General features: G+C 52.2%; 2 protein-coding genes across 3 annotated transcripts; one reads left to right on the top strand and one right to left on the bottom strand.

The window, feature by feature from the left end:
* Nucleotides 1-232: 232 nt before the first annotated feature.
* Nucleotides 233-14,437, top strand: ALAS1 (5'-aminolevulinate synthase 1). Of its 2 annotated transcripts, none has more exons than XM_082348200.1 (11): nt 233-384; nt 1,354-1,572; nt 4,742-4,969; nt 5,747-5,896; nt 6,296-6,518; nt 7,930-8,114; nt 8,948-9,127; nt 9,460-9,624; nt 11,744-12,012; nt 12,732-12,894; nt 14,123-14,437. In XM_082348200.1, exons 2-11 carry the CDS (start codon nt 1,374-1,376, stop codon nt 14,281-14,283), a joined length of 1,923 nt encoding a protein of 640 aa, XP_082204326.1. In that variant the 5' UTR covers nt 233-384; nt 1,354-1,373; the 3' UTR covers nt 14,284-14,437. The 2 variants fall into 2 exon arrangements, with proteins under 2 accessions (XP_082204326.1, XP_082204327.1); XM_082348201.1 differs by lacking the exon at nt 14,123-14,437 and adding an exon at nt 13,315-13,542.
* A 5,454-nt stretch (nt 14,438-19,891) lies between these two features.
* Nucleotides 19,892-24,902, bottom strand: TLR9 (toll like receptor 9; the record flags this gene model as incomplete). Its single annotated transcript, XM_082345818.1, is given in 4 exon segments — nt 19,892-23,100; nt 24,024-24,038; nt 24,040-24,162; nt 24,870-24,902. Coding segments are annotated over 4 exon segments (3,219 nt in total). The 3' UTR covers nt 19,892-20,052.
* Between the last annotated feature and the right edge of the window lie 2,581 nt (nt 24,903-27,483).

Raw genomic sequence — 27,483 nt, 5'->3', positions numbered from 1 at the left:
CACAAAGGATTCTAAAGCATAGGGTAGTTAGGGGAAGCGGCAAGGTGGTGCAGCATGAAGTCATCCGTCCCCAGTCTTGTTCTCCGTCCTCCCAGCAGGCAATCCCGGTAAGCCCAGGTCCCACCAGCACATACCGAGCCTAAGTAGGAGGGCCTTTACGCCCCGCCCCGCCCTTCCAACTTCTGGAGCGCGCCGCGGCACGCCTGCGCGGAGGACGCCCCCGCCCATGGCGCATGCGCAGCTGTCTATCTGTGTATATTAGGACGACGGGGTTCGCGGCCTGAGGATTCTCGCGGATAAGGGCAACGGTTTGTTTCTACCCTTGTTTGGGTACACGCCGCCACCGCCGCCGCCTCCTCCGCCTCCGCCGAGTCTCCCGCGCAGGTGAGGGACCGCGCTCTAGATGCGGCGCGGCCGGGGACAACCCCCGCGTGTCCTGCTTGCCTGCGCCCCGCTACTCCGGCCGTTGGGACCCCATCCCCCACCGCTCCAATCACCCGCCGCCTCGGGGTCAACTTTCATATGCCCGATCTTCTACCTGATCGGCCCCCTCCCGCCGTTCCCCCGTTTAACTGACCGCTTTCGAATTCCCTTCTTAGACACCTCCCGTTATTCTCGAGCTCTCGACGCCCCGGGTAACCACAGACCTCCCCTGCCCAGGACCACCACTTTCCGCCAGACCCACTGCCCTCATTTTTTAGCCCTTGTCTCTTCCCAGTTAGCTCCAGCGGCGCTTCCCCTCGTAACCCTGGCCTTCTTTATTCCCCCTCCTTTCTCAGTTATGCCCAGTTCACGGAGATGTAGGGGCATAACCTTGGGGAAATCCTGGCCTCAGGAACCCAGGGCCGGACTGGATGCCTTCTTGGGGTCTGGGAGTGTAGGGACCAGGAGAAGATCAGGATCCCTAAGAGTCTTCTCTGCCTTGATGGATGACAGTGGCTTCTTCCCTGGCCTCACTTCTTCACCTGGGTGGGTGCCAAGGTGTGTTATCTGCACTTCTGCACTGTGTATCTTCCTCAAGGAGCCTCTGACCTCCCAAACCTGTTCCTGACTTGTCCCTCCTGTCCCACCCCCTTGGTTATTGATCATCAGTATTTACCATATTTGGTAAAGTAGTTTTGCAGGTGCCTTTGTATGGAGCTGGGGAATGAAGGTGATCTGGGTAGAGTGTGGTCACCACTTCTTAGTTGAGTCCCTCATCAGTGCTGTCCTTAGACGTTTTTGAGTGAGACTTGTTAGTATCCCACAGTACCCTTGCTATAAACTTCAGGTGACACGTTAACCCAGTGACCTTGGAGTGGGTATTTGCGTGATTATTAACAAGTGTTGGTGTCACTCCTCATCTTTGTACAGGATCAGTGCACCTCCGGGACATGGAGACTGTTGTTCGCCGCTGCCCATTCTTATCCCGAGTGCCTCAGGCCTTTCTGCAGAAGGCAGGCAAATCTCTATTGTTCTATGCCCAAAACTGCCCTAAGATGATGGAAGTTGGGACCAAGCCAGCCCCTCGGGCCCTGTCCACTTCAGCAGTACTCTGCCAGCAGGTCAAAGAAACCCCTCCGGCCAACGAGAGTAAGTGTCCTTAGCAATGAAGTAGAGAGTGGTGATGTTTGCATTCATTACAAGACCCTGGAAGCAATTCTCATGCACAGTGCTGATGAGGGTCACGCTATCTGAGGAGGTTACTCGGTGCCAGGGTCAGTTCTCTGCATAGATTATCTCATGGAATTGTCATCCTAACCCCACAAAGTAGGCAGTTTTAGTTTTCACATCTTTAAAGGTGAAACAGTGGCCAGCATTCCACCTTGTGGATTGCATGTCAGTGTCTGTTGGAGTTTGTGAGTTGTCAGTGCCTCATTCATGTAAATGTAAAGTTGGAATCTTTATGTAAAGTTGGAACATAGAAGCTTGTAGCTTTTAAAGTTGTGATTTTTTTCTTCTTTTTTTTTTTTCCTTGCCTTTGCTATGTTGCCTGACCTGTGCCTTTTGCCCTCAATTCCTTTCTGTGCTATGCCTTCCCAAATTCCTGCTAGTTTCTTATGCAGTCACTTATCTTATACCTTATCTCTTTGTCTGGCTCCAGACCATATAGGCTATTCCAGGCTAACCCATCTTCAAAGTCAACTCTACCTGTGAGTTTTTCAGTTAGGTTAGGCTACACTGAGGTATCAAGCAACCCCCAAATCTCAGGGCTTAACACATAAAGATTTCTATCTTGTTCACGCAAGGTCCACTTTGGGTCATCAGGGCAATTCTGTTCTAAGCAGTGACCTGGGGTTCCACACTCTGGTGTCCTACAGCTTTAACTCTGAAATAGGTGGCTTTTGGGTCACTATTGCATAAGGGGAAAGTGAGAGGGTCTCAAACCAGCTCATCTTTTTAAAACTTTTCATAACAGTAAATTTCAATTATGAACAACAATATCAATCCAGGGCCAATTTTGCTTCACTTGTGTCCCCATTCACCCCGTCTGCGCCCACTGTATTAACTTGAAACTGATTCCAGAAATTTCCTCTGTAAATATCAGTATGCACCTTTAAAAGATATGAGTTCTTTCTTTTTTTTTACGGGCGGGGGCACACCACGTGGCATGCGGGATCCTAGTTCCCTAACCAGGGATCGAACCAATGGAAGCGCGGATTCTTAACCACTGGACCGTCAGGGAAGTCCCTATGAGTTCTTTCTAAAAGCACCCTCACAATACCATTATCACACCTAAAGAATGATGCAATTTCCTAATATCGTCAAATACTCAGCCCCACCAGCTCTTGGATATTTTAGTCAGGAAGCAACACACAACATCCATTGGCCAGAACTAGTCACATGGCTCCAACTAAATGCACGGATGCTGGGGTTTTTTCTCTTTTTTAAATTTTTTTTTTTTACTGTGGCAAAATGCATATAACATAAAACTTACCATCTCAACCATTTTTAAGTGTACAGTGGTATTAAGTACATTCATATTGTTCTGCAGCCATCACCACCGTCCAGTGTCCAGAACTCTTTTCATTGTCCCAAACTGAAACTCTGTGCCAACTAAATACTAACTCCCCATCCTCCTCCCCCAGATCCTAGCAAACATTATTCTACTTTCTCTCTTTGAATTTGACTACTCTAGAAACCTCACATAAGTGGAATCATACAAAATTTGTTAAAGTAGTGATTTTTTTGACACATGTATTTTTTTTTTTTTTTGGCACGGCTTGCAGGATCTTAGTTCCCCGACCAGGGATCAAACCCAAGCCCCCTGCAGTAGAAGTGCTGAGTCCTAACTACTGGACCACCGGGGAATTCCCTTAACACATGTATCTTTATTTTGTATATGAATTTTTAAATTTTGCTTTTAATAAAGAGATCAGAGATTTAGTTTTGGTCTGTCTTTGCCAGGAAAGAATGAAGCTTTTCAGATACCACTTAATTCTAGGGAATAATTGACCTTACAGGCTCTGTTAGGTGTGTTCTCTGGATGTGGACTTGTAAGAAAAGAATGTTGTTTTCTTTTACTAGAAAGGATTTAATCCTTTCTAGGATTTCTTTTCCTCTTTCCCATTGTTTAGGAGTTAGTTATGGTTTTTACCAGTCTGCCCCTAGCAGTAGGTTCCTCCTCTCTTCCTGGTGGAGGAAAATGTGACTTGTCCACCTCGTAGACTGCCATGCACCCATCACAAATGATATTCACAAACTATCTACTAGCTTATATAGATCTTTATAATGAAAAGGGCAGAATAAACAAGCATATACAGAATAAGTACAACTTTTTCTAAACCTACACATAAGGGGTAAAGAAAGATAATATGCCAAGTTGTCTGCAATGGTTACGTTTTGAATAGTAGAACTCTATTTTTCTAGACTTCCTACAATGAATATGTATTTACTGACTTTTATAGTGAGTGAAATGAACTTGAAAGCAGTTTTTTTTTTTAATTTTATTTTTTCACCACACGGCATGCGGGATCTTAGTTCCCACACCAGGTATTGAACCCGTGCCCCCTGCAGTGGAAGGATGGAGTTCTAACAATTGAACTGCTGGGGAATTCCCCAAAGCAATTTTTTTGCTTTCCTTTATAGATTTTAATACAAACTGTATTGAGACACTGCCCAAGTTGTAGGAGAGCCTAGCCTATGACTCACAGGAGGATTCCAGAATGATGAAGAAAGACTTCTCTGGAAGGAAGATGAATGCATTTGCTCAAGGGGAGAGGGAAGTCTAGAAGCTTAATTACCAGCCAACTGCATAAGTCATGAACTTCTCTGAGGCATTTAGAGAAAACTGGTAGTTTATCTGTTAAGCAACGGCAAGCTTTTTTTGTCAAGAATCTGTTTAGAAAATATTACCAGAGAAAAAAACTGTGACCACTTCCAGTTACCGTCAAGAGTGTGTCCTCGCAGGAAATATGCTGAGTGTACTTGGGGTAGATTTACTGGAAATAATTCAACTCAAGAATGCTGGGCTGTCTAGAACTAGAAAATACTACTCTGGGGATTTATAAGTGAGAAATACTATGGGCTTGAGAGGTAGGTGAACTGTGCCGGTTAACTCTTCACAGGAACGTTGTATCCAGTGAGGCAGATGAGAAAACAGTTGATTTAGCAGAACCTAATAAGAATAAACTTGTCTTTGGATCATGGGATAGAGTAAGTATAAGGTTTGTCTTTGAGGCAACAAGAGAAAGAAACAAGTGGGCTTTTGTGTACCGTGCAACCAGATCTGATGCTTCAGTTTTAACATTTCCCCCCTCAGAGGACAAAACTGCCAAAGCCAAGGTGCAGCAGGCTCCTGATGGATCCCAGCAGACTCCAGATGGCACGCAGCTTCCGTCTGGACACGCCTCCCTTGCCGCGAGCCAGGGCACTGCGAGCAAATGCCCTTTCCTGGCAGCCCAGATGAGCCAGGGCGGCAGCAGCGTCTTCTGCAAAGCCAGCCTAGAGCTTCAGGAGGATGTGCAGGAAATGCATGCCGTGAGGGAAGGTAAACAGATGACATGAGCCATCAGAAGAGCAAAGAGATTCTTTGGCTCTTTCAGACCCTCAGATTTATGTGTGAACTATTATTAGGGTAGTATTTGTGTCAGCACCTTCCTGTTTTAGGGCCGAGGAGAAAGGTCATCAAGATAGAGGACTATATGGCAAAATGTGGGAGTTTTTTTTCTGTGTGTGTGTGTGTAGGATGTAACCAGCTTTTACAGTAATTCTTTAATTTCTGAAAATACCCCTCAGGCATAAACTATTACCAGTTGCCCTTTGTTTCTTTCCCACCATTTGGTTGGATAAAAGGTAAAAAACAGTGTTACTGCAGTGAGTGCTAGTTTTAGGACTCCCAAGCTGTGTGTCTTAGTGGTGGTCATTGAGTGGCAACCTTAATTCCACTTGTGGCTGTACCCATGGAACACATAAGGTCCCCAGAAATTCTCCCCAGCAGAAATGATACAAGTGGCTGAAATTGTTTTCTGTGAAGAAAATTGTCTCAATTAGGGTAGGGGGGTTGCAATGGGGAAGGCAAACCAGCCAGAAAAAAAAAGCTTTGGACTTTAATGTTCCTCAAAGCTGGCTGGTAGCTCTGAAAACAAAACCAAACAGTAACTAAAGAAGAAGAGAAGCTTCATACACTCAGTTACATCTCACTTTCGTTATGATGGGCTATTTTTGTGAACTAGGCAGTAAGCCATTTTTGACAGTATGTCTGGAAGGTATTGTAGACTCAGAATAGAACATTGGTCCCCTTTGCCTCTTGTTACTTTTGTTACAGAGGTTGCCCAAACCTCAGTGAATCCCAGTGTGATTAGTGTGAAGACCGATGGAGGGGAGCTGAGTGGTTTGCTGAAGAACTTTCAGGATATCATGCGAAAGCAACGACCAGAAGGAGTGTCCCACCTTCTTCAAGATAACTTGCCAAAATGTGAGTCTTCTCGTTATTTGCCTGATGCAGGAGAGTTTATAACTTAAACATACATCAGATTAAATGTATAATTGCATGGTGAGTTGTGGATTAAAAGCCATGTCTCTTGCTTGATGCAAGTAGATGCTCTTGGCTATAGTGAATGCCAATCCTATTGATAGCCTGCCTTGTCTCTCTTAACACCTACTGTCTGCTCACGGGGTCAGACAGTGTCATTTGAGACATACACAGACTCAAGATAAGGATGTCAAGGAACTTGCCCAGATGAGTACTTCGTTAGTTTGTCCAGAATCTCCTTGCTCCCGAATGGCCAAGCTGGGATTGGAACCTAGGTCTTACACCAAAGCCTAGATGTGCTTTTTAACTGTCAAACTGTACCATCTTTTGTTCGGTTTTTAGCTGTTTCCACTTTTCAGTATGATCATTTCTTTGAGAAGAAAATTGATGAGAAAAAAAATGACCATACCTATCGAGTTTTCAAAACTGTGAACCGGAGGGCGCAGTTCTTCCCCATGGCAGATGACTACTCAGACTGTCTCATCACCAAAAAGCAGGTGTCCGTCTGGTGTAGCAATGACTACCTAGGAATGAGTTGCCACCCACGGGTGTGTGGAGCCGTCATGTAAGTAGCCTTCAGTTTTCAGATATCACTGGCATGACTTAGCAAGACATGGATGATTTATAGGAATTGGATCTTTTATGGGGGGGATATTCAGCAGCTGAAAGTGTGCCATAGCAAAATGCTCTTCTTAGCCTTTAAAAATATGTACAGGTTACTTTTAGAGAAACTCTAATGTGTAAGTAGTTGGTGGAGCCCCTTTGTGAGAGTTTAAGTTTCTGGGCTCATTGACTACACATGTCCACTCACTTACTACCCCTCCACAGGCAAGTCTTGAACAGAGGCTTCCTGGCTTGTGGCTGTGGGTGGAGAAATACAAATCGAGCAGCACTGGATGGTAGAGGGACTGCCCTGGTGGTACAGTGGTTAGGACTCCACGCTCCCAATGCAGGGGGCCCGGGTTCAGTCCTTGGTCAGGGAACTGGATCCCACATGCATGCCGCAACTAAGAGTTCACACGCGACAACTAAGGAGCCTGCCTGCTGCAACTAAGACCCAGTGCAACCAAATAAATAAATATTTTAAAAAAAGGGCTTCCCTGGTGGCACAGTGGTTAAGAATCCACCTGCTAATGCAGGGGACATGGGTTCGAGGCCTGGTCCGGGAAGATCCCACATGCCGCGGAGCAACTAAGCCCATGCGCCACAACTACTGAGCCTGCGCTCTAGAGCCCATGTACCACAACTACTGAGCCCGCGTGCCACAACTACTGAAGCCCACGCGCCTAGAGCCCATGCTCCACAATAAGAGAAGCCACTGCAATGAGAAGCCCGCACACTGCAACAAAGAGTAGTCCCCGCTCCACGCAACTAAAGAAAGCCCGCGTGCAGCAACAAAGGCCCAAAATAAATAAATAAATAAATTTATTAAAAAAATAAAATATTAAAAATAAAAATAAAAGTGCTGGTAGAGCCTGTCATTCATGTCCTTCAGGAGGTTTGCCATGGCTAGGAACACTTGAGAGAGTTGCTGGTCAAACTCTCCAAGGAGGCTTGCTAGAGAGAGCCCAGTCTGAGGTTTAGTAATAGAGATAGCCTAACATTAGGGGACTGGTTCACAAAGGGTTTAGGTAACCACCATTCAAGATGTCCCTCTAGAGCCTGAGGTCGTGTTATTGGAGAAAAAGATGTTTGTCAGAGAAAAGAAATCTCAGTAAGTTAACTAAAACTTAACTAAGATTGTTGACACTTGCTCTTGATGCTCCCTAGACGCATCATCACCCTGGTGTGGAGACCTTCTCCCGCCCAGTCTAGAGATGAAGTGGGTTGAAACTTCTGTGAACTTCTGGTTCACAGGGAGAGAGGTGCTACAGCAACATCAGTTTCAGTCTCCTGGATCCTGGAGGGAGGAATGTTCACATCGTATTCAGAACCATGAGATTTATTTTCTGTCTGCTCTTTTTTTTTTTTTAAAGGGACACTTTGAAACAGCATGGTACTGGAGCAGGGGGTACTAGAAATATTTCTGGAACTAGTAAATTCCACGTGGACCTGGAGCAGGAGCTGGCTGACCTCCACGGGAAAGATGCAGCACTCTTGTTTTCCTCGTGCTTTGTGGCCAACGACTCGACCCTCTTCACTCTGGCTAAGATGATGCCAGGTAGGAAGCCTGTCATGGGTGCCTTAGAGTTTTCTGGCTTTCTTAGTAGTAACAGGAATATTGACAACAAAGAAAGCTTACCAGAACCACTCAAGAGTTATGATAGTAACTGGGAGCATTTGTTCTTGAATTGAGCATAAAGTGTTAACTGTACATTATAAATGCCAGTAGAACATGATAACAATGAAAAATCAGATTTGCAGGGCTTGTCTTTAAGCTAATTGCTTCCAGTGTGCTTTGTACTCTAAGAAAATCCTTTGGAGAATTCTCTTAATCATGTGTAGTTATCTTTTTTTTTTTTTTTTAATTTATTTATTTATTTATTTTTGGCTGCATTGGGTCTTCGTTGCTGCGCGCGGGCTTCTCATTGTGGTGGCTTCTCTTATGGTGGAGCGTGGGCTCTAGGCACGCGGGCTTCAGTAGTCGTGGCACGCGGGCTTCAGTAGTCGTGGCACGCGGGCTCTAGAGCACAGGCTCAGTAGTTGTGGCACACGGGCTTAGTTGCTCTGCAGTGTGTAGGACCTTCCCGAACCAGGGATCGAACCCGTGCCCCTGCATTGGCAAGCCCTGTAGTTATCTTTCGATTGAGTTTGGAGTGAGGCAGCCAGATTTAAAAGCAGATTAGTTGCATGCCACTGGGTTATTTTACACCTATGGGCCTTCTCAGAGGAGAAGCACTAGTTAGTTATTTTTCCAGGAAGAAACTGGCACGCAGGGTCTTTTTCCTACTGGGCAAAGCAGCATTTTCAGGTCAAAATCTGTTGTCCTTGACTGTCGAGGAAATAATTTGTCTTTGGTGCAGATGGCAATAAATAGCATTTTTGTCTTGTTAGGCTGTGAGATTTACTCTGATTCTGGGAACCATGCCTCCATGATCCAAGGGATTTGGAACAGCCGAGTGCCAAAGTACATCTACCGCCACAATGATGTCAGCCACCTCCGAGAACTGCTGCAGAGGTCTGACCCTGCCGTCCCCAAGATTGTCGCATTTGAAACTGTCCACTCAATGGACGGTAAGTCTAGGTAGAGGCCAATCTGAAATCTTAAATGAAAACAAGGCCTGAACTTCTTAAAAGTGTGATATTTATTTCATTTTTGTAGTTTCTTTTCACTTTGGCAGGATTTTGTAGTTGCGGGACACTGTATAGATTGGGATGAATGTAGATATTCTACTCTGGCTTTTACTAGGCTCCAAACCCCAAGGTAATCCAGAAACTGGGGGAAGTTAATTGGTTTCCCCAATATTAAAAATATCTTAGAATGTACATTGTTGTGTTCTAACTCTTACCAAAACAGTAATTCATGAAATAGCAAGCACTTCAGTGTGGTCTGTGGTCTCTCCTAGGGGCAGTGTGCCCACTGGAAGAGCTGTGTGACGTGGCCCACGAGTTTGGAGCAATCACCTTTGTGGATGAGGTCCATGCGGTTGGGCTGTACGGGGCTCAAGGAGGAGGGATTGGTGATCGGGATGGAGTTATGCCAAAAATGGACATCATTTCTGGAACACTTGGTACGTACACTCTGCACAGTCTGTAATCTGCACTAAAATTACATTCTCCTAACAAGGCCAAGGACTACTGGTCTAACAGGTCAGGTGAGGAGATGGTCTGATAGCATCTAAAGCCTGGGTCACTTTTTTGAGTGAGTTTTTCTTTCCTCAGTGAGTGGTGGCACAGCTTATCAGAATCCCTTGAGTCATGGCATGGCCCCCAGAATCAAAGTAAATCTCACAGCCTAACATGATAGAAGTACCATTTGTTGCCATCTGAGCTCATTCCAAACATAGTTGTGGCTTTAGGTATACGCCGTGGCAACAGCCTTTACTCTCTGTGCGTCAGATTGTTCCCTTATATTAAAAAAAAATAAAAAAGAAGAATTTTAGTGCTTTTCTCCTAGAGCTGCAGGTCAGGCATTGTGTTGTGTAGCGCTGAGCTCTGTGCCTACCGGGTGGGAACATTCCAGTTCACCTGGCTACTTTGTATTTCCTCCGCTCCTCCCAATAGAGAGGCCGTGTCTCTCGGAGCAACTCCAGACTCTTCCAGACTCCATAGCCATGCTGCCTGCTGGGTGTAAATCTTGCATGCTTAATAACTCACTAGCTGTGTGACCTTGGGTTTGTGGTTAACTTCTCTGTGCCTCAGTTTCCTCATCAATATGATGGAGGTAACAAAAGAACCCACCTCAGCTTGGAGAAGATAAATGAACTGTATACAAACAATTACTGTAGACATTCTCTTTGTCTATGAGGTGAAAATGTAAACTGTACAAATTTTTTTTTTTTTTTTTTTTGGCTGCATTGGGTCTTTGTTGCTGCACACAGGCTTTCTCTAGTTGTGGCGAGCGGGGGCTACTCTTCATTGCAGTGGGCATGCTTCGCTTTGCAGTGGCTTCTCTTGTTGCAGAGCACGGGCTCTAGGCACACAGGCTTCAGTAGTTGTGGCACGAGGGCTCAGTAGTTGTGGCGCACGGGCTCAGTAGTTGTGGCGCACGGGCTCAGTAGTTGTGGCGCACGGGCTTAGTTTCTCCGCAGCATGTGGGATCTTCCCAGACCAGGGCTCGAACCCATGTCCCCTGCATTGGCAAGCGGATTCTTAACCACTGCACCACCAGGCAAGTCCAACTGTACAAATCTGAGGATTTCAAAAGTTAGTAAGGCAGTTGGAGACCACGTAGTGGTTAGCTAAAGTGCCACTTTACAGTCTGCAGTTGGTAAAGGAAGGGCAGGCAAAAAAGAGCGTCCTTCAGCACCGTGAAGGGGCGTGAGAACGTCATGCAGACCAGTAGAGCCTGGGGCCTCGCAGGGCAGAGCCTTGCCAAGAGGAAAGCTCTTGTTCATGTGTCCTAATTCCAGCAGCCCTTTTCTTGTAAAGAGCTCTTATGACATGGACTCTTTGAAGGTATGGTCACTGTGAGATGAAAAGGGCTGGAGAGAGAAATTTTCCACTGTCAGAGATTATACCAACCCAGCAGTGTGTGGGGCTCAAGCAAGACTGTTAATTACAGAACATAATGTTAAGATCGAGGAGGACTCTTCTGGAGTCATTAATCCTGAAACCCGAGATACCGATTATACAAGGGGACTTAACAAGAATTGAAAAATGAGGCCGGCCCTAAATCAACCCTAACAGGGTCTGAGTTTTCATATTTATCCAGCAAACACTCCTTGTCAGAATTTGGGGTTACTTAAGTAGAAATTAATACCAGCCCTGCCAAAACAGTTAATGTCTCAGCTGGGTGACATTCTGGCCTCAAGGGTGATTCTCACAGTGAGCCCCCCGCTCAGACCCTGTCCTGGAGCAGGCGCAGTGCAGAGCGAGGGGGGATGCAGCCAGCCTGGGTGGGAAGGGAGGTGGCACGTGGGGTTCAGGCACACTGTGATCAGTTGCCAGTGCCAGGCCTGGTCTGGAGACCTGCGCTTTGATCCTGGTCAGACACCAGCTTGGCCTTGTGACTTCGGTCAAGACCCTTTCATAACGTTCTCAGCCTTTTCCCTTTCGGAGATGGGCTTGATTTGAGTCTTAGGGCACTTAAAGATGAGGAAGAGAAGAGTGAGTGCTCTGAGGCTCTGCAGCGCCTGGCTGTGCACACTTAGGGCAGTTGCTGTAATAAATGAGCCTCTCTCCTCCCAGGCAAAGCCTTTGGCTGTGTTGGAGGGTACATCGCCAGCACGAGTTCCCTGATTGACACCATCCGGTCCTATGCGGCGGGCTTCATCTTCACCACCTCCCTGCCGCCCATGCTGCTGGCTGGAGCGCTGGAGTCTGTGCGGATCTTGAAGAGCACCGAGGGCCGGGTGCTTCGCCGCCAGCACCAGCGCAACGTCAAGCTCATGAGGCAGATGCTGATGGACGCCAGCCTCCCAGTCGTCCACTGCCCCAGTCACATCATCCCCGTCCGGGTAATGAGCGGCCTGTGATTGGACTCGCTGGGGGCCGGGCCTCCGCACTTGACGGGAGATGTCCTGGTTCACACCTTCCTGAAGTTGGGCTGCGGCAGGGTGACTGCCAGGGCGAGGGACTGTAGCCAGTGGCCCTCTGCCGTGTTTCCGCCTTTGGTTGACTTCACAGTGAGAATGAAGCCTTTGAACCCGGCAGGCTGGAGCAGAGGTTCCTTCTCCAGAGCACTAGCCTTGACAGGGTAAACACAGAGCTTGTACCTGGAAAGCTCCGGAAGTCTGAGCTTGGCTAGCTTTGAAGTATGGCTTTCTATTCATTTAATTTTGAAATGGGTCTTGCTCTGCCCGCTACAAAGGGTAGCCCTGTTGGTGTCACAGTTGAATGCATCTAAGTAGTGGAGCTGGTATAAAAGCTGCCTTATCCCCGGGATGCACACGTCCAACTACCGTCATACTGGGGTCACAGAAGCTCCCGTTTCCCCCATTCAGAGTCTGGGTGGGAGATCAGTGTGAAATTTACTTCTAATATGGTTTCAGTTCTCTGGTCTGTAGTGAACAAAACTGGACCCTTTAAATCGCAGGTGTCTGGGCAGCGCTTTACCTCTGTGCCAGGCTTGCATACGCGGCTCCAGCCTGAGCCACGTGGGCACACCTGTCACTAGTCTCTGCTAAGAGGTAGTCCATCCGGTTCTGGCCTTACCTTCTGTTATCATCAAACTTAGGTTGCAGATGCTGCTAAAAACACGGAGGTCTGTAATGAGCTAATGAGCAGACATAACATCTACGTCCAAGCGATCAATTACCCCACGGTGCCCCGGGGGGAGGAGCTGCTGCGCATCGCCCCCACGCCCCACCACACGCCACAGATGATGAACTACTTCGTGGGTGAGTAGCCGGGGAGCCGCCAGCACCTCATGGGAGAGTGGCATGAAGCTGTCTTTTCAGTGTCTATAACTGAAGGCATTCAGAGTCATTCAGATTTGTCTCTTCTTTTTCCAAGTAATTCAGAATGTTCTCAGATGGTATAAAACTGTAAAAGACACTTAGTCGTTTGCGTTCACTTCAGGAGGGTGCAGTCATTTGGGAAGCGCTGAGGGAGCCTGCTAATCCACTCACTGTTCCCATGCCCCTGTCTGTGCAACTCGAGGATGCCCAGTCACGGCTGTCGCAGGAGAGATGCCTCTGAAGGCCTAAGTCTGCCTGGGCCTCCAGAGCTCGGCTCTGCACTTCTCTCTGTTCTCTGAACCAACTCCACACAAACCCCTTTTGATGACAGTCATTGTTCAGCATTTTATATTCTCATAGTTCTGTAGAAGCCAGTCCTTCACCCCCCGCGTCCACCTAAAGGCAGAGACCGAACGGGCTGCTCCTGGTTGCCTCTGCCTCAGAGGTGCGTTCTCCTCCTGAGCCGCCACCCCCGTCCGAGGTGTCTCCCCTGCCTGGAGCCTTTAGGGCTGCTCTGCTAGGAGTGCTCAGCCCGACACAGTGGAGCCATGTGGGAGCAACTTCTTTCCTGAAGGCATGTAAAGGAAAGCCAGAGTTGGGTTTTGTTTCTCTTTTTTTTTTTTTAATAACAGCCTATTAAGATGGAATTCACATACCGCAAATTCCACCCTTTCAAAGTATGAAATTCAGTGGTTTTTAGGTAATGTGGTGCAACTGTCACCACTCTCTGATTCCAGAACATTTTCGCCACCTCAAAGAGAAACCGCACACCCCTTAGCAGCCACTCCCCATCCCCAGCCCCCGTCAGCCATCAGCCCTGATCCACTTTCTGCCTGTACATTACATTTTATGTAAGTGGAATCGTACAATATATGGCCCTTTATGCCTGGCTTCTTTCACAGCACAGTGTTTTCAAGGTTCAGCCATGTTGTAGCATGAATCAGCACTTCATGTCTTTTTATTACCAAATAATCTTCCTTGGTACAGATATACCACATTCTGTTTATCCATCAAATGACGGATGTTTGGGTTATTTCCACTTTTTGACTATTAATGAAAATAATGCTGCTGTGAACATTTGTGTGCAAGTTTTTGTTGGGGGGCGTGTGTTTCCATTTGTCTTGGGTATGTACTGCCTTTAATTTTTAAAAACTGTTCCTCCTCACAGAGAATCTGCTGGCCACGTGGAAGCGAGTTGGGCTGGAACTCAAGCCACATTCCTCAGCCGAGTGCAACTTTTGCAGGAGGCCGCTGCATTTTGAAGTGATGAGCGAAAGAGAGAAATCCTACTTCTTTGGTATGAGCAAGTTGGTGTCTGCTCAGGCCTAAGTGTGTCGCGCCCTCAATTACTCCACCTAACCCCAGGCCACATTGTATCCGGGTAGTCAGTTCTCCAGAGTTGTCTTTGTATGTGAATTAAATTATATTAAATTTTAATCTGTAGTAAACGTGTAGTCCTGCAAATAAATTCTTGTCCAAATCACGGGTCCTCTTTTCATTGGCTCCTGAATCAAAAAATCATTCATCCCTTTAAACTTGGTCTGTATTGTTGAGATGTATGAAGTATATAAAAACATCCTGGTCCTCCGGTAGTGGCTCCAGACCCTGCTGGGATGGCAGGACCTCCCAGTCCGCAGGAAGCCGGCATGTCTTTAATGCGAGCCAGGTGGTGGCCCAGCTGCACCCCAGCCTGAGCAGTTCTGAGAGCAGTCACCACAGGGCACCACACGGCGGCTGTTTCACTCCGAGCCTCTCCCCACACCTTACGCGCAGTCCGCGCTGCAGCGGCTTCTCCCTTCCCGCTTTCCCTTCCCAGCCACTTCCTCCCCCTCACACTTCCCTGTGAAAGTTGGGCAGTCGGGCTTGTCTGTCACCAGCAGGTCCTCCAGCACCAGCTGCACCTGTGATCGCGCCCCTGCCCTGAAAGTGGAGGCGTTTGTGCTCCTTCCCCCGGACTCCTGCCCCTCATGTTCTGGGTCCCCTCGCTTCTCATGCATTCCTGCAACCATCTCTTGCCTTCTCCCCATTGGCCTGCAGCAGGCTCTCACCCATCCTAAAAATAAAACAGGCTCTCCCTCAGTCTTGACCCCCATCTAGCTGCTGCCTCTGTTCTGCCCCTTTTCTGTTTAGCCCTCCCCACTTGGTCCTTCAGCCTGTTCCTTGTGGAGGCCGCTCTTTCCTTGCCACGTCTTGCTTCTTCTTGCCAAATCCAGTGGCCTCCTGTTTTCCTTTCATTGGATCTCCCAGTGGTATTTGAGGTGGTTGTCCTTGGCCTTTTTACAGCTTTCTCTAAGCTTCCATGCCACTGACCTCTCCTGATTTTCCTCCTCCTTCCTGAACTGGTCCTTCTCTGAACATTGAGCGCCCACTGGGTTCATCTCTAACTGCATGTAACCCCTCCCCTCCCTGCACAGGATCTCCCCCAGCCCCGGGTTTCCAGTTCCAGCTGTACGTCACTGAGGGCCAGCAAACAAGCACCTGAACCACGCAGCTCCTGAGGGCGCCCTGGGTCTGCCCACTCCTCCCCTTCCTGCCCTTCTCCTCATCGTCCCACATCTACCCAGTTACTCCTGCCTCTCATGTGGAAAACAACTCTGTCTTGCCCACGCGTGACACTGTTAGCAAGTCATGTACGTTTTACCTCGAAGATACACCTCAGGCCAGGCCACTTCCTGTCACCTCCCACTGCTACCATCCTGCTCACGCCACCATCATCCTGGCACCCGCCCCAGCCTCTACCCCACACAGCAGCCTGAGAGAGCTTTTTAAAAAAACGGAGTTCCGTGGCGGTCCAGTGGTTAGGACTCGGCGCTTACACTGACGGAGCCCGGGTTTGATCCCTGGTTGGGGAACTAGGATCTCATGCAGTGCAGCCTAAAAAACAAATATATATATCACATCCTGTCCCTCCCCTGTAGAAAATTTTTCTGGGTCTTCGAATTGCACTCATTAAATTCTAGATTGTCACACAGACTGATGACATTCTCTGGGATCAGGATCCCATCCAGCTCTGCAACCTCATCTCCCATCCCACCCCAATCTGTTCGCTCTGCCTCACGTGTGGAAACATACTCCTGGGCCTCAAACACCCACGGACGTTCTCACCAGCTTCCAGACCTTGGTGTTGTTAGCCATTGTTTCTCTCCTGGATTTCGCTTTCCTGGATCGTGGTGTGGGTGCCTCTCTTCACACAGGACAAGGGTCCGCGAGGAGACCTTCCCTGAGGCCCCAGACTAAGGCAGCCCCTCCTGTGTTCTCACCATCACTTGGCCTCCCCCCGGGCTTCCCTTCAAAGCCTTGGTCACCACCCCTGTTGACCGTTCCCCTGTCGTTCTCCTTGCTTCTCTCTCCCCAATGCCATACACAGTACCTGACACCCACAGTGGACATTGAGCAAATGTGCTGAGTGAACGAAAGGGGACTGTCTCAGCTGTAACGAAACACCACAGACTGCGGGGCTTAAACAACAAACATTTGTTTCTCACCGTTCTGGAGACTGGAAGTCGCGGGTCAAGGTGCCAGCAGATTCAGTTCCTGGTGCCAGCCCTCTCCCTGGCCTGCACGCAGCTGCTTTCTCACTATAAATGCACGTGACCTTTCCCTCTTCCTCTTCTTATAAGACCACTAATCCCACCACAAGGGGCCCACCTCCTGCCCTAATCTAAATCTAATTACCTTCCAAAGGCCCCACCTCCAAACGCCATCACCTGGGGGTTATTGCTTCAACCGATGGGAGGACAAACATTCAGCCCATAATAGGGACCAGTGAGAACACCCAAGGCTACTTTAGCAGAAAGAATAGGTGAGCCGAAGCTCAAACAAGCAGCCGGAGGACACAGAGCCTCCCGGCCTCACTGGCCTCTCTCAGCTCCAGGGGCGGCTGGGGGTGGCCCCACGCCCCTAATCAGCCCAGGCACTGAGAGAGCTCGCTGAGTCCTGGTCCCATCAGATAAAGCCACACACCTGGGCAGGCCACTGGGCGTGATGGAAGTCACGTCCCCTTGGAAAAACCACGCGGTTCCTTTCTGCTCAGGAAACATGCCTCACTCAGCCTTCCCAGCTCTGTTACTTCACGAGAGTCTTCAGGGCCTTTCCATTGTCCGCCACGTTCCCACGCCTAGAACTCCCTCCACCTCCTTTCCGCCCAGTGTGGTTTCCCCTCTACCTTGGGTCGTGTTTCTCCCTGAACGCTTAACGAGACCCACCTTCCTTCTCATTAAGACTCAGAGCCAGCTGGGTCAACAAGGTCATGAGCTCAACTCCTCCTTGCTGCTGGTGGTTATGAGAACAAAGGATGATGGAATGTTCTGGAGGGAGCGGATGGATTTATCAACTGCTTACACAGGAGAAGCTTGGCTTCTAATAAGAATCCAAGTGTGAAAATGTATGATGTCACGGAAGTTTCCCAAGAATATTTAGAAGCCTAGGGTATTAAATAAAATGTCTTAGAGAGGAAAGGGAGAGCTGTAGCTTAGAATCTTAGCAGGTAGCATTTCCTTACATTTACATTTCTTCCCGTCAAGTTGTCCTAAGTCTCATGCCCTCTACTTGTCTAGCACACACTGCTCCCCAACAGCAAAGAAGCACAAGGAGGAAACACCAGGGTCCGCAGGCACCTCGGTCCTCCTCCCAGCTTCACGAGCCTCCGATTCAACCACATTTGCCTCCAAACCCCGTTCAGTGCTCTGGGCAGGGGCCCTGATTCAGGAGGATCCATCTCTGGGTGGAGAGAGAAAATCTCGAAGCCACATCAGCTAGTTGTCCTCAGCATAAGTCCCTTACCTAATAATGACCACCAAGGACCCGCTAGGTTTCCCAGACTTTACATACATTACCACAAACCCTTGTAACAGCCTGCAGAGTAACTCTGGCCATCCCCATTTTCAGATGAGCGAACAGGCTCTGCAAGGGAGGTCACCTGCACAGGATAACCCGAATGGCAGAGCTGGTGATCGCCCCAGGTAACCTGACCTGAGGCCCATCTCTTCCACAGCCTTGCAGAGCTGCGTTGTGGGCAGTGGCGAGGATGGATGTCCAGCAGTGTGGAGGAGAGGGCTGGGAGCCAGCCATGAGCACCCTTCCCGACCACCCTATCTCCTGCCCAGCTCCTAGCGCCCCCTGTGGGGCCTGGGTTAGTGGCTCTGTCCCCGACGCCATAGACAGCAGCAGAGCCTTTCGCTGCAGATTGATCCAAGCACCATGGACCCGTAGACTCACTTAAGCGGAGCCCAACAGTGCTCCTACCATAGCCCCCATGCTTCATCTCCAAAATGCTCTTCTTCTGAATCCTCAGCCCCAAAGGAACCAGGTCTGGGAGCGTGAGTGAGTGACCGTGTATGTGGAGGCTCTAGCTGGGAGCTACCCGAGGGCAGACTCTGTTGGTCTGAGACAGGCAAATTGTGCTTCCCACATGCAAAATGTGGTGCCCTGGACAGGGCCCTGCCTCCTGCTCCTGCTCCAGATGTTGCCAGAGAGGTCTCAGAGCCACTCAGCAGGGGCCTCCCCCAAGACTCCAGCCTGGGGGAAGGATGGTTCCTGTTTTCTTTTCTCCCCAGGCATGGGCCACGGAAGCTCATGGGGCCATGCTATAACCTCAGCCTGCCCTTCCAGAAGCCGGATTGGGTCAGGGCCCTTGTGGGGCTTCTGATAGGTGGGTCAGAGATCCTCCTCTGTCTTTCTTTCAGGCAGGCAGATAATAGGGGATGCCAGCCCCCTGCAGGAGCCCCTATACCCAGGTCAGAAAGGAGAAGGAAACCTATACTTCTCTCCCAGCCGTGGCCTGGAGGGAGGGCAAAAGCAGCCTCCCAGCTCCACCAGGGCTGCAAGATTAGCCAAGTCTACATGAGCTCCAACCTTCCAGCCCAGAGGCCCTGAGCCCCTGAGCTGCCCCAAACTGGCCTGGGCCAGCTCAGCCGGTTCCACTCTCCCACCGCCCCAGGCCCCAGCTCTGACTGAGAGGCTGCAGGTGTCTCCTCTGCTCCTCAAAGGGCAGATTTACTTGTGGGGATGGTGAGGCAGCTGGCCTGGGCAAAGCACCACAAGAACTCTGGGCCTGACAGGACCCACAACTCCCCAAACACTTGTGGAGACCGTGAACAGGCTGCCTCCAAACACTGGGCATGTGGGCATCAAGGCTCCTGGCAGTATCCCAAAATCTACACTGAAATCTAGTATCAAAACTAGAAACACATACTCCATCCTGGCTGCAACTCTCACCTAAGTGCAATCAGCTGTGAGAGGTGGCGGCTCATCTAGGTGTCCATTTGATGTCAGAACAGAGAGACTGAGCATGTGCTCTAGGTGGAAACAGAAAGGGATGGATTGTGAGCTCACCCTAGAATCTTCCCTGACTCTCAGCTCGCTGCTGCCAGGATTCACACGCAGGCCTTCCTCTCCCCAGCCTGGACCAGCCTCCTGGGTGCAGCACAGACATGGCCACTAGAGGGCACAATCACCCCTCTGAACTTGCCTCAAATCTTCCCCATCTCCTTAGGAATGAACATTCCCCAGGGCCGCCGCCTCCAAGGAATCTGGCGCCAGTCAGAAATGAAGGGGGCCTGCAGGTTCTCTGCCCTTGAGGCAGCTTCAGTTCCAGCTGGTGAAGGAGGCAGATCCTGAGACCAGTTCCAGAGGAATGCTGAGCTCGGTAGGACTGGGCATCTGGGGAGGGTTTGGCAGGGGCAGAAGACCCAGCCTGCTCTCTGGGAAAGACCAAGGCCACACTCGGTGGTCTTCCTCAGACTCCCCTGAAAAGATGCCAGTGAACACAATTGCCTTTAGCATCTTCCCTCCCCTGCGGACCCATGCCCCGTGGGCCCTCTCTTTTTCTCCATGGCAGTTACCCCCAAATCACCTCTTGCTCCCCTTCATTTTAGGAAGGCCTGGAGAATTCTCCCCTTTTCCTCCCACTCACACCTCCAGTGAGCTCAGGGTTAGCTGTTGGCCCTCCGGTAGCATTTATTAAGTACCTGCTATATGCCAGGGGCTGGGGGCAGGGGGAGGCAGAGCAGCGGTCTCGCAGAGCAAGGCAGGTTGGGGCATCCCAGGCAGAGAGGCAAGAAGAGGGGGGGACGAGGCATGCTGGGCTGCTGCTCTGTGCTATTCGGCTGTCGTGGGGCCCCGGCAGAAGTTCCGGTTGTAGAAATGGCGGTTGTCCCTGGTCAGGGCTATGCCCAGCTGGGCCCAGAAGCTGCCCTGGCCACTGGGCTGGTGGGGCCAGAGGAGGACGCTCTGGCGGCACAGGCGCTGGCGCAGCCGCACGTAGCGGGAGCGGTAGGCGTCGGGGCGCAGGATCACCAGCACCACGACGTCCTTGCGGTCCTCCAGCAGGCGCTGCTGGGCCAGCAGGAAGCTGGCACGCAAGAGGCCGCTGACCCGGTCCGTGTGGGCCAGCACAAACAGGGTCTTGCGGCTGCTGTAGACCGAGGCCCACAGGTTCTCAAAGAGCGTCTTGCCAGGTAGCCAGTCACGCTCCTCCAGGCACAGGCGGAGTGCCCGGCGCCCACGGCGCTCCTCCAGCTGCACCCGCAGCTCGTTGTACACCCAGTCGGCCACTGCGCTCTGCGCCTTGTCGAAGACCACGAAGGCATCGTAGAACAGGGCGTCTGCGCCCCGCCGCTGCCCCCGCCGGGGCAGCCAGGCCAGGCACAGGTGGAAGCAGTACCAGAGGTCCCAGCCGCAGAGGTGGTGCAGCATGGGCACAGCCAGGCCCAGGGCCACCACCATCAGGGAGAGGCCAAAACAGTCCCAGGAGAGGGCCTCGTCCAGGCAGAGGCGCAGGTCCTGTGCGAAGATGCTGCGGCCCTGGAGCTGGCCCGGACTGCCACACTTGACTCGGCTGGGCAGCCCGGGCACGGCAGCCTGCACCTCCAGCAGGAAATCCACGAAGGCCGCCCCACAGGCACAGTGCAACGGGTTGGTGCTCACGTCTAGGATTTTCAGGGTGCCCGCTAGGGAGCCAAACCAGGAGGGGTCCACCGTCTTGAGGGCGTTGGCACTGAGGTTGAGCTCTTCCAGCCGCTTGGCGAGAACAAAGAAGCCGGGGGTCACGAAGCCGATGCTGTTGCCGCTGAGGTCCAGCTTCCGGAGCCGGGTACCAGACGGCAGGCTACCATTGCTCAGGGCCTTCAGCTGGTTTCTCGCCAGGTCCAGTGTTTCCAGCTGGGGCAGGAGGGCCAGGCTGCTCCAGTTGAAGAAGGCCAGGTTATTGTCACGGAGACGCAGCAGCTTCAGGCTCTTGGGGAGGTTGTCCAGGGTGCGTGGCAGGAGGGTATGCAGGCGGTTCTGGGACAGGTCCAGCAGGACCAGGCTTCTCAGGCCTTGGAAGAAGCGGAGATAGAGGTCTCCCTCAGCCCACATCTGGCTCAGGGCATTGCCACTGAAGTCCAGGGCCTGCAGCGAGGCGCTGCAGAGCTGCTGGGACACACGGCTATGGATGTCATTGTGCGCCAGGCTGAGGTAGCGCAGGGAGTGCAGCTGGGCCACGAAGCTGAGATTGTGGCCCACGCCCTGCATGCTGAAAGGCTGGCTGTTGTAGCTGAGGTCTAGCGCCTCCAGTAGCGGCAGCTCCGTGAATGAGCTCCCGTGGTACAGGTCCAGCTTGTTGTGGGACAGGTCCAGCACCCGCAGGCTGGTCAGCGGCACGAACTGCGAGCCGTTGACCGCCTGTGAGATGCTGTTGTGGCTCAGGTGCAGGCATTGGAGGCGCGAGAGGCGGGCAAACATCTCCGGCTGGATCGTCACCAGGTTGTTCCGTGACAGGTCCAAGGTGAAGCTGAAGTTCTTGCAGCTTAGCATGAAGTCCTCCAAGCTGAGGGTGTCCAGTGGGCCTGGAGCGAGGTCCCTGGACGGCAGCCAGACCTTCGGCCCACCATCCGCCTCCCCCAAGGTGGCTGCCGGCCTCACAGCTCCACTGATGCGGTTGTCTGACAGGTCCACGTAGAGCAGGCCCGGGAAGGCCCCGAAGATGCTGAGCTGGGCCTGGTTGATGAAGTTCATCTGCAGACGCAGAATCTGGAGCATGGGCAGGTGGGTCAGCGGCTGGAGCGTGGTCTCGCTGAGTGAGCGGAAGAAGATGCCGTGCATGTCCAGCTCCTTCAGGGAGACCAGGCCCCCGAAGGAGGGCGCCAGGTGCAGGTGGGCGAAGGACACCTTCTTGTGGTAATTGAAGGACAGATTGAGCCTGCGCAGCCGGACCAGGCCCCGGAAGGCCGTGGTCTTGGTGATGCAGTCATAGAGGAAGTTCTCACTCAGGTCTAGCACTTGGAGCCTGCCCAGGCCACGGAACCATCTGTTGTCCAGTCTGTAGAGAGAACTGTCCTTCAACACCAGGCCTTCGAGGCGGCTCAGGTGGCTGAAGGTGTCGGGGTGCAGCTTGGGGAAGTGCTTCGGACACTCCATGCAGGGGTTGCGGGCATGGTCACAGCGGCGGCAGTTCCCACCCACGTCAAGCACGCGCAGGGCGGTCAGATTGGCCAGGTCCTCGGGCGCCAGGGTGACAATGTGGTTATAGGACAACAGCAGGGTCTCCAGGCTGGGGGGCAGGAGGCGGGGCACCTCCGTGAGGTTGTTGTACTTGAGCGACAGGTGCGTGAGGTTGCCCAGGCCAAGGAGGGCGCCCGGGGCCACCTCCAGTGCCCGGTGGCAGGGGTTCTTGTAGTAGCAGTTGCCGTCCATGTACAGAAAGCGCAGGGCGTGTAGGCCGGCGAAGTGGGTGGGGTCTAGCACCAGGATGTTAGTGTGGCTCAGCGACAGGGACACGAGGGACCTGGGCAGGGCGGGCACGGTCGTGATGCCATTGTAGCTCAGGTGCAGCTCCTCGAGGGTGGGCACAGCCAGGAAGGTGTTGGGCTCGATGGTCATGTGGCAGGGGAAGTGCATAGGGCTGAGGCCGGCCGGCGGGCAGTTCCACTTGAGGTTGAGGACCCGCAGGCTGGACAGGTGGGCGAAGTCGGAGTCATGCAGGTGGTGGATGCGGTTGGAGAGCAAGGAGAGGCTGGTGACGTTGGCCCGGGGCGCTGCGGCCGAGAAGTGTGGCACAGACTTCAGGAACAACCAGTTGCAGTTCACCAGGCCGTGAGGCTGGAGTTCACAGGGCAGGAAGGCAGGCAGGGTGCCCTGGGCCAGGGCTGCAGCCAGTGCTGCCGCCTGCACCAGGAGAGAAAGGGGGTGCCGGGCACGGCAGGGGCCCTGCGGGGTGGGCACCGTGTGAGGGCACGGCCCCAGCTCCACCTCTCCTGCGCCCCCCCGGGGTCTCCCGCAGGGCTCCCAGCCCTCCAGGGAGGTTCCTGTTTCTCTGCCCAGTGCCCATCCCACCTCCAAGGCCCACAGGGAACTTGGACTCAGGTCTGAGGCCCAGCCTTTGACTCAGAACAGGGAGTCAGAACTAGTTCTGGACCTGAAATCCAGACTCATGATCTAGAGCTTTCATTCAACCAAACCCCAACTGGACAGGAGAGCCAGGTAGGTGGTCAACAGGCCCCCCAGGCTCTCCCCGACTCTCTCCTTCCGTTCCTCAGAGGTCATTTCTCTTTCCTCCTGAGCAAGGAGGCATCTTCCCTTCCCTCCAGCCCCCTGAAAATCTCCCTCTGCTTTCTACCAGGCTTCCCCCAGCCCTCCCTCTGCATTTGGCCAAGAGGTGGGAATGAGGGTCTCCTGCTGGGGTTCAGGCTGGCTACCACCCAGGGCCCTGGCCAGGGTGGGCACTGCCCAGCTCTTTCCCCCTCTGCTCACCTCACCCAGCCCAAGCACTCAACCTGCTGTGGGTCAGAATGGATTGGAGGGGAGGCTGGGCAGCAAAGGGCAGACAGCGCCCAGCCTGGGGGTCCCCTTGCTCGCAGCCCAGCACCACCACTGAGCACAGCCCTAGGCCCCAGCCTCCTCACCCAAGCAGTGGGTTTGTGTCTCATGGCTCAGAGAAGGTCTTCTGCTCTGATGTCTTCAGGGTTCAGTGAGTTTCCCCAGGGTCACCTGGGTGACTGTCCCTTTCACCATTGCAGCCACCAAACCCACCTTTCTCCCTACCACTTCCCACTGTCCCCTTCCCTGGGGACTGAGGGCCGCTGTCCTACCATGACAGGGAAGGGGGGCTTCTCCAGAGGGTCTGGCTGGCAGACTAGGCAGCAGCTGCAGGGAAGGATGCTTCGCACTCACAGCCCCTTCCCGTGGTGACGGCTCGGGGAACAGAGGAAGTGAGAATTTCACAATAACCTAGCCCCCTTCCTTCCCCCACCCCATGCCCAGGGCAGGGGTGTCGGGGGGATGCAATGAGTCAGAGGCCATTTGCATAGTCAGGTGGCAGCCGGCCCCTTCACCTCTTCCTCTTTCCACTCTCCCCCCGCCCTCTTCTCCACAGCCTGTCCTAAGAATCCGCCACAACCCACATGGTCCTCACACCGGTCCTCTGGGAAGTCTGGGGAGAAACAACCACCCAGAGCCCAGTCTAAGGTCAGTGAGAGAGTGGAATTAGGGGCTGTGCCAGACCTGGGTGGGCTGCTGACACCCATGCCAGGGCCTGCTCAGCCCCTGCCCCCAGGCAGCACTCTCAGGCCAGCAGCTCCCACACTGCCCTTTCCTGCCCTGCGGCCCCATCCCCAGGGCTCTGTGTGCCATGCCGGGCCTGGCGTACGGGGTCGGGGGGCAGCACTGGCCTTGCCCAGGCTCACCTGCCCCACTGCAGCTGCCGCTTTCTCTAGAAGCAGGGCCTCCTCTGCATTCCCAACGCACCGTCAGAGCACAAACCCCATGGCTGGACCAGCTGGGACCTCCTGGCTCATCCTCCCCTGAGGCTCTTTTCACACGATCCTTCTGACCCAGGTAATCATAACAGATCACTCAGGCCCAAAGCCTCAAGGTGACCTGGGACCCTCAGCAAGTCCTGCTGGCTCCATGTTCAGAATCTGCCCGTTGCCCCCCACCTTCACGTCCACCAGCCTGGTCTGAGCCGCCATCACCTCTTGCCTAGACCAGTGCAGTCGTCGCCTCCTCAGGGCTGTCCTGATTCTGCTCTCAAGCCCCACAGCTTATTCTCATTAGACCCCTAGGTCACATTAGGTCCCTCCTCTGCTCAGATGCCTCCATGGCTCTTTCTGGGGTCAAAGCCAGTCTACATCATAGCCAGCAAGGTCCTATGGTATCTGCCCTCCCACTGCCTCCCTGACCAGTCTCCAGCCACTGGCCTTCTAGCTGTGGCTTGAACACACCCATGTACTCTCCTGCCCCAGGGTCTTTGAATGTGCTGTTCGTTCATTCATTCATTCATTTGGCTGCTCTGGGTCTTAGTTGCGGCACACAGGATCTTCGTTGTGGCGTGTGGGATCTTTTAGTTGCGGCATGAGGGATCTAGTTCCCTGACCAGGGATCAATCCTGGACCCCCTGCATTGGGAGCATGGAGTCTTAACCGCTGGTCCACCAGGGAGTCCCCGTTCCCTCTGTCTTGAAGCTTTTTCCAGATACTCACATGGTCCCCTCCCTCACCACCTTTACATCTCTGCTCACACATCACCCTCTCAATGAGGTCTTCTCTGACATTCTTATAAACCCCCTACCCCAGATTGGGTATTCCTGAGCTCTTATATGTAATTTGTCCTTAACAGTTTTTACCTGCTAACACACCGTAATACTGATTTTTCATGGTTTCTTGTATATTCTCTTATTCCTCTGCTGGAATGTCAGCTACTGGAGGGCAAGGATCTTTTTGTCTGTGTCCCCAGAGCCCAGCACAGTACCCAGCACATAGTAGGTGCTCAATATTTGCTGAATCCATGGGTCTCCAGCACTCAGCCCTGGGCAGGCACAGAGAGTGTTTCTGAGTGATGGTTAAATGAATGAGTGAATGAATGAACAAACAAATAGGGCTTCTGCTGGGAGGGGGAAGCTTCTCTGTGCTTCTCTGTGCCCACCTCTGGATGGGTGTCATGGCAGGCAGGTGCCAAGCTGCCAGGCGTCCAGCTGGTGCACAGGCCCAGGTGGTTTAGCAGTCTGAGGGTGATGGCATTGTCTTCCTGCTCACCTGAGAACCAGTGTTTGGGGTGGGAAAGGACAGCCTCCTTCTCTGGGTTCTGGCTAGGGTTCCAGCTCTCCTCCCTACAATTCTAAGGGCTTTAGGATTTCCCTGGTGGCGCAGTGGTTAAGAATCCGCCTGCCAATGCAGGGGACATGGGTTCGAGCCCTGGTCCAGGAAGATCCCACATGCCTTGGAGCAACTAAGCCCATGCGCCACAACTACTAAGCCTGCGCTCTAGAGCCCATGAGCCACAACTACTGAGCCTGTGTGTTGCAACTACTGAAGCCCACGAGCCTAAAGCCCGTGAGCCTAGAGCCCATGCTCCGCAACAAGAGAAGCCACTGCAGTGAGAAGCCCGTGCACCGCAACGAAGAGTAGCCCCTGCCCGCCGCAACCAGAGAAAGCCCGCGCGCAGCAACGAAGACCCAACGCAGCCAAAAATTAATTAATTAATTAATTTTAAAAATAAATAAATAAGGGCTTTAGTAGGGGCTGAGAGAGGCCCCAGGGATAGAATACTGCCCTGAGTCCCAGCCCAAGGTGCACTCTCAAGAAAAAGGACGGTGCCCATCCTGCAGCTGAATCCATCATTGGCCCCACATGTCCCCACCCCTGCACACCTCCCACCCAGGATGGGAGGAGTCTTCCACCCACTTCTCAGAGGCAGAGAATGAAGTTCTGGTTCCTGCTGAATCCCAAGCCTGAGGGAGATTCTCCCAGACTCCCTGGGACCAGAAACCCAGGCCCTTCGGGGCAGAACGCAGGTACCTAAGAGAGGGCCAATGAGCTGACAGTGAAGTCTGCACATGCACACACGGGCTGGAGACACCAAGATCCAGAGGTCCACGGAAACAGCCACCATGCCTCAGCCCCACGGCAGCCGGGAAACCTAGTGGGCAGAGCTTACTCAGTGTGGCAGGCCCCCAAGGAGGTCCATGTCCTAATCCCCGGCACCTGTGAATATGTTCCCTTATGTGATACAGACTTTGCGGGTGGGATTAAGTTAAGGATCTTGAGGTGGGCAGAGTATTCTGGATTATCTGAATACAATCACAATGTCCTTATAAGACAGAGGCAGAGGGAATTTGACTACTGATGGCCACGTGGCAACGGAAGCAGAGGGAAGCAGAATCAGAGAGAAGATGCTATGCCCCTGGCTTTGAAGATGGAGAGGCCACAAGCCAAGGAATGCAACCGGCCTCTAGAAGGTGGAAAAGGTGAGGAAATGGATTCCCCCGAGGCCTCCAGAAGGAAACAGCCCTGCTAAAACTGTGACGTTAGCCCTTGTAAGACTCATTTCAGACTTAAGAACTGTGAGAGAATAAATGTGTAGTTTTAAGCCAGTAAGTTTGTGGTACTTTGTTACAGCAGCCACAGAAAACGAATCCACCCAGATCCCCCATATCACAGCAGAGGTGTGCCTGCCTCTTGGATGGAGCTCCCATCGACAAGCCGGCCTCTCCACGCCGTGCCCTCGTACACAGGAACACAGGTTCTCCCACACATCTGCAGCCGGGAGGGCTGG

This window comes from Balaenoptera borealis (assembly GCF_965194805.1).
Source record: "Balaenoptera borealis genome assembly, chromosome: 12".
Taxonomy (NCBI): domain Eukaryota; kingdom Metazoa; phylum Chordata; class Mammalia; order Artiodactyla; family Balaenopteridae; genus Balaenoptera; species Balaenoptera borealis.
Note: the sequence above shows the minus strand (reverse complement) of the source record. Positions and strands in the feature narration are given on the sequence as shown.

Bases quoted from the DNA above. Each gene is read 5' to 3' on its own strand.
- ALAS1 (XM_082348200.1), top strand. From the start codon at position 1,374: ATGGAGACTGTTGTTCGCCGCTGCCCATTCTTATCCCGAGTGCCTCAG. The intron at 9,625-11,743 runs GTACGTACACTC...CTCTCCTCCCAG, and splicing joins CATCATTTCTGGAACACTTG to GCAAAGCCTTTGGCTGTGTT. The intron at 12,895-14,122 runs GTGAGTAGCCGG...TCCTCCTCACAG, and splicing joins GATGATGAACTACTTCGTGG to AGAATCTGCTGGCCACGTGG.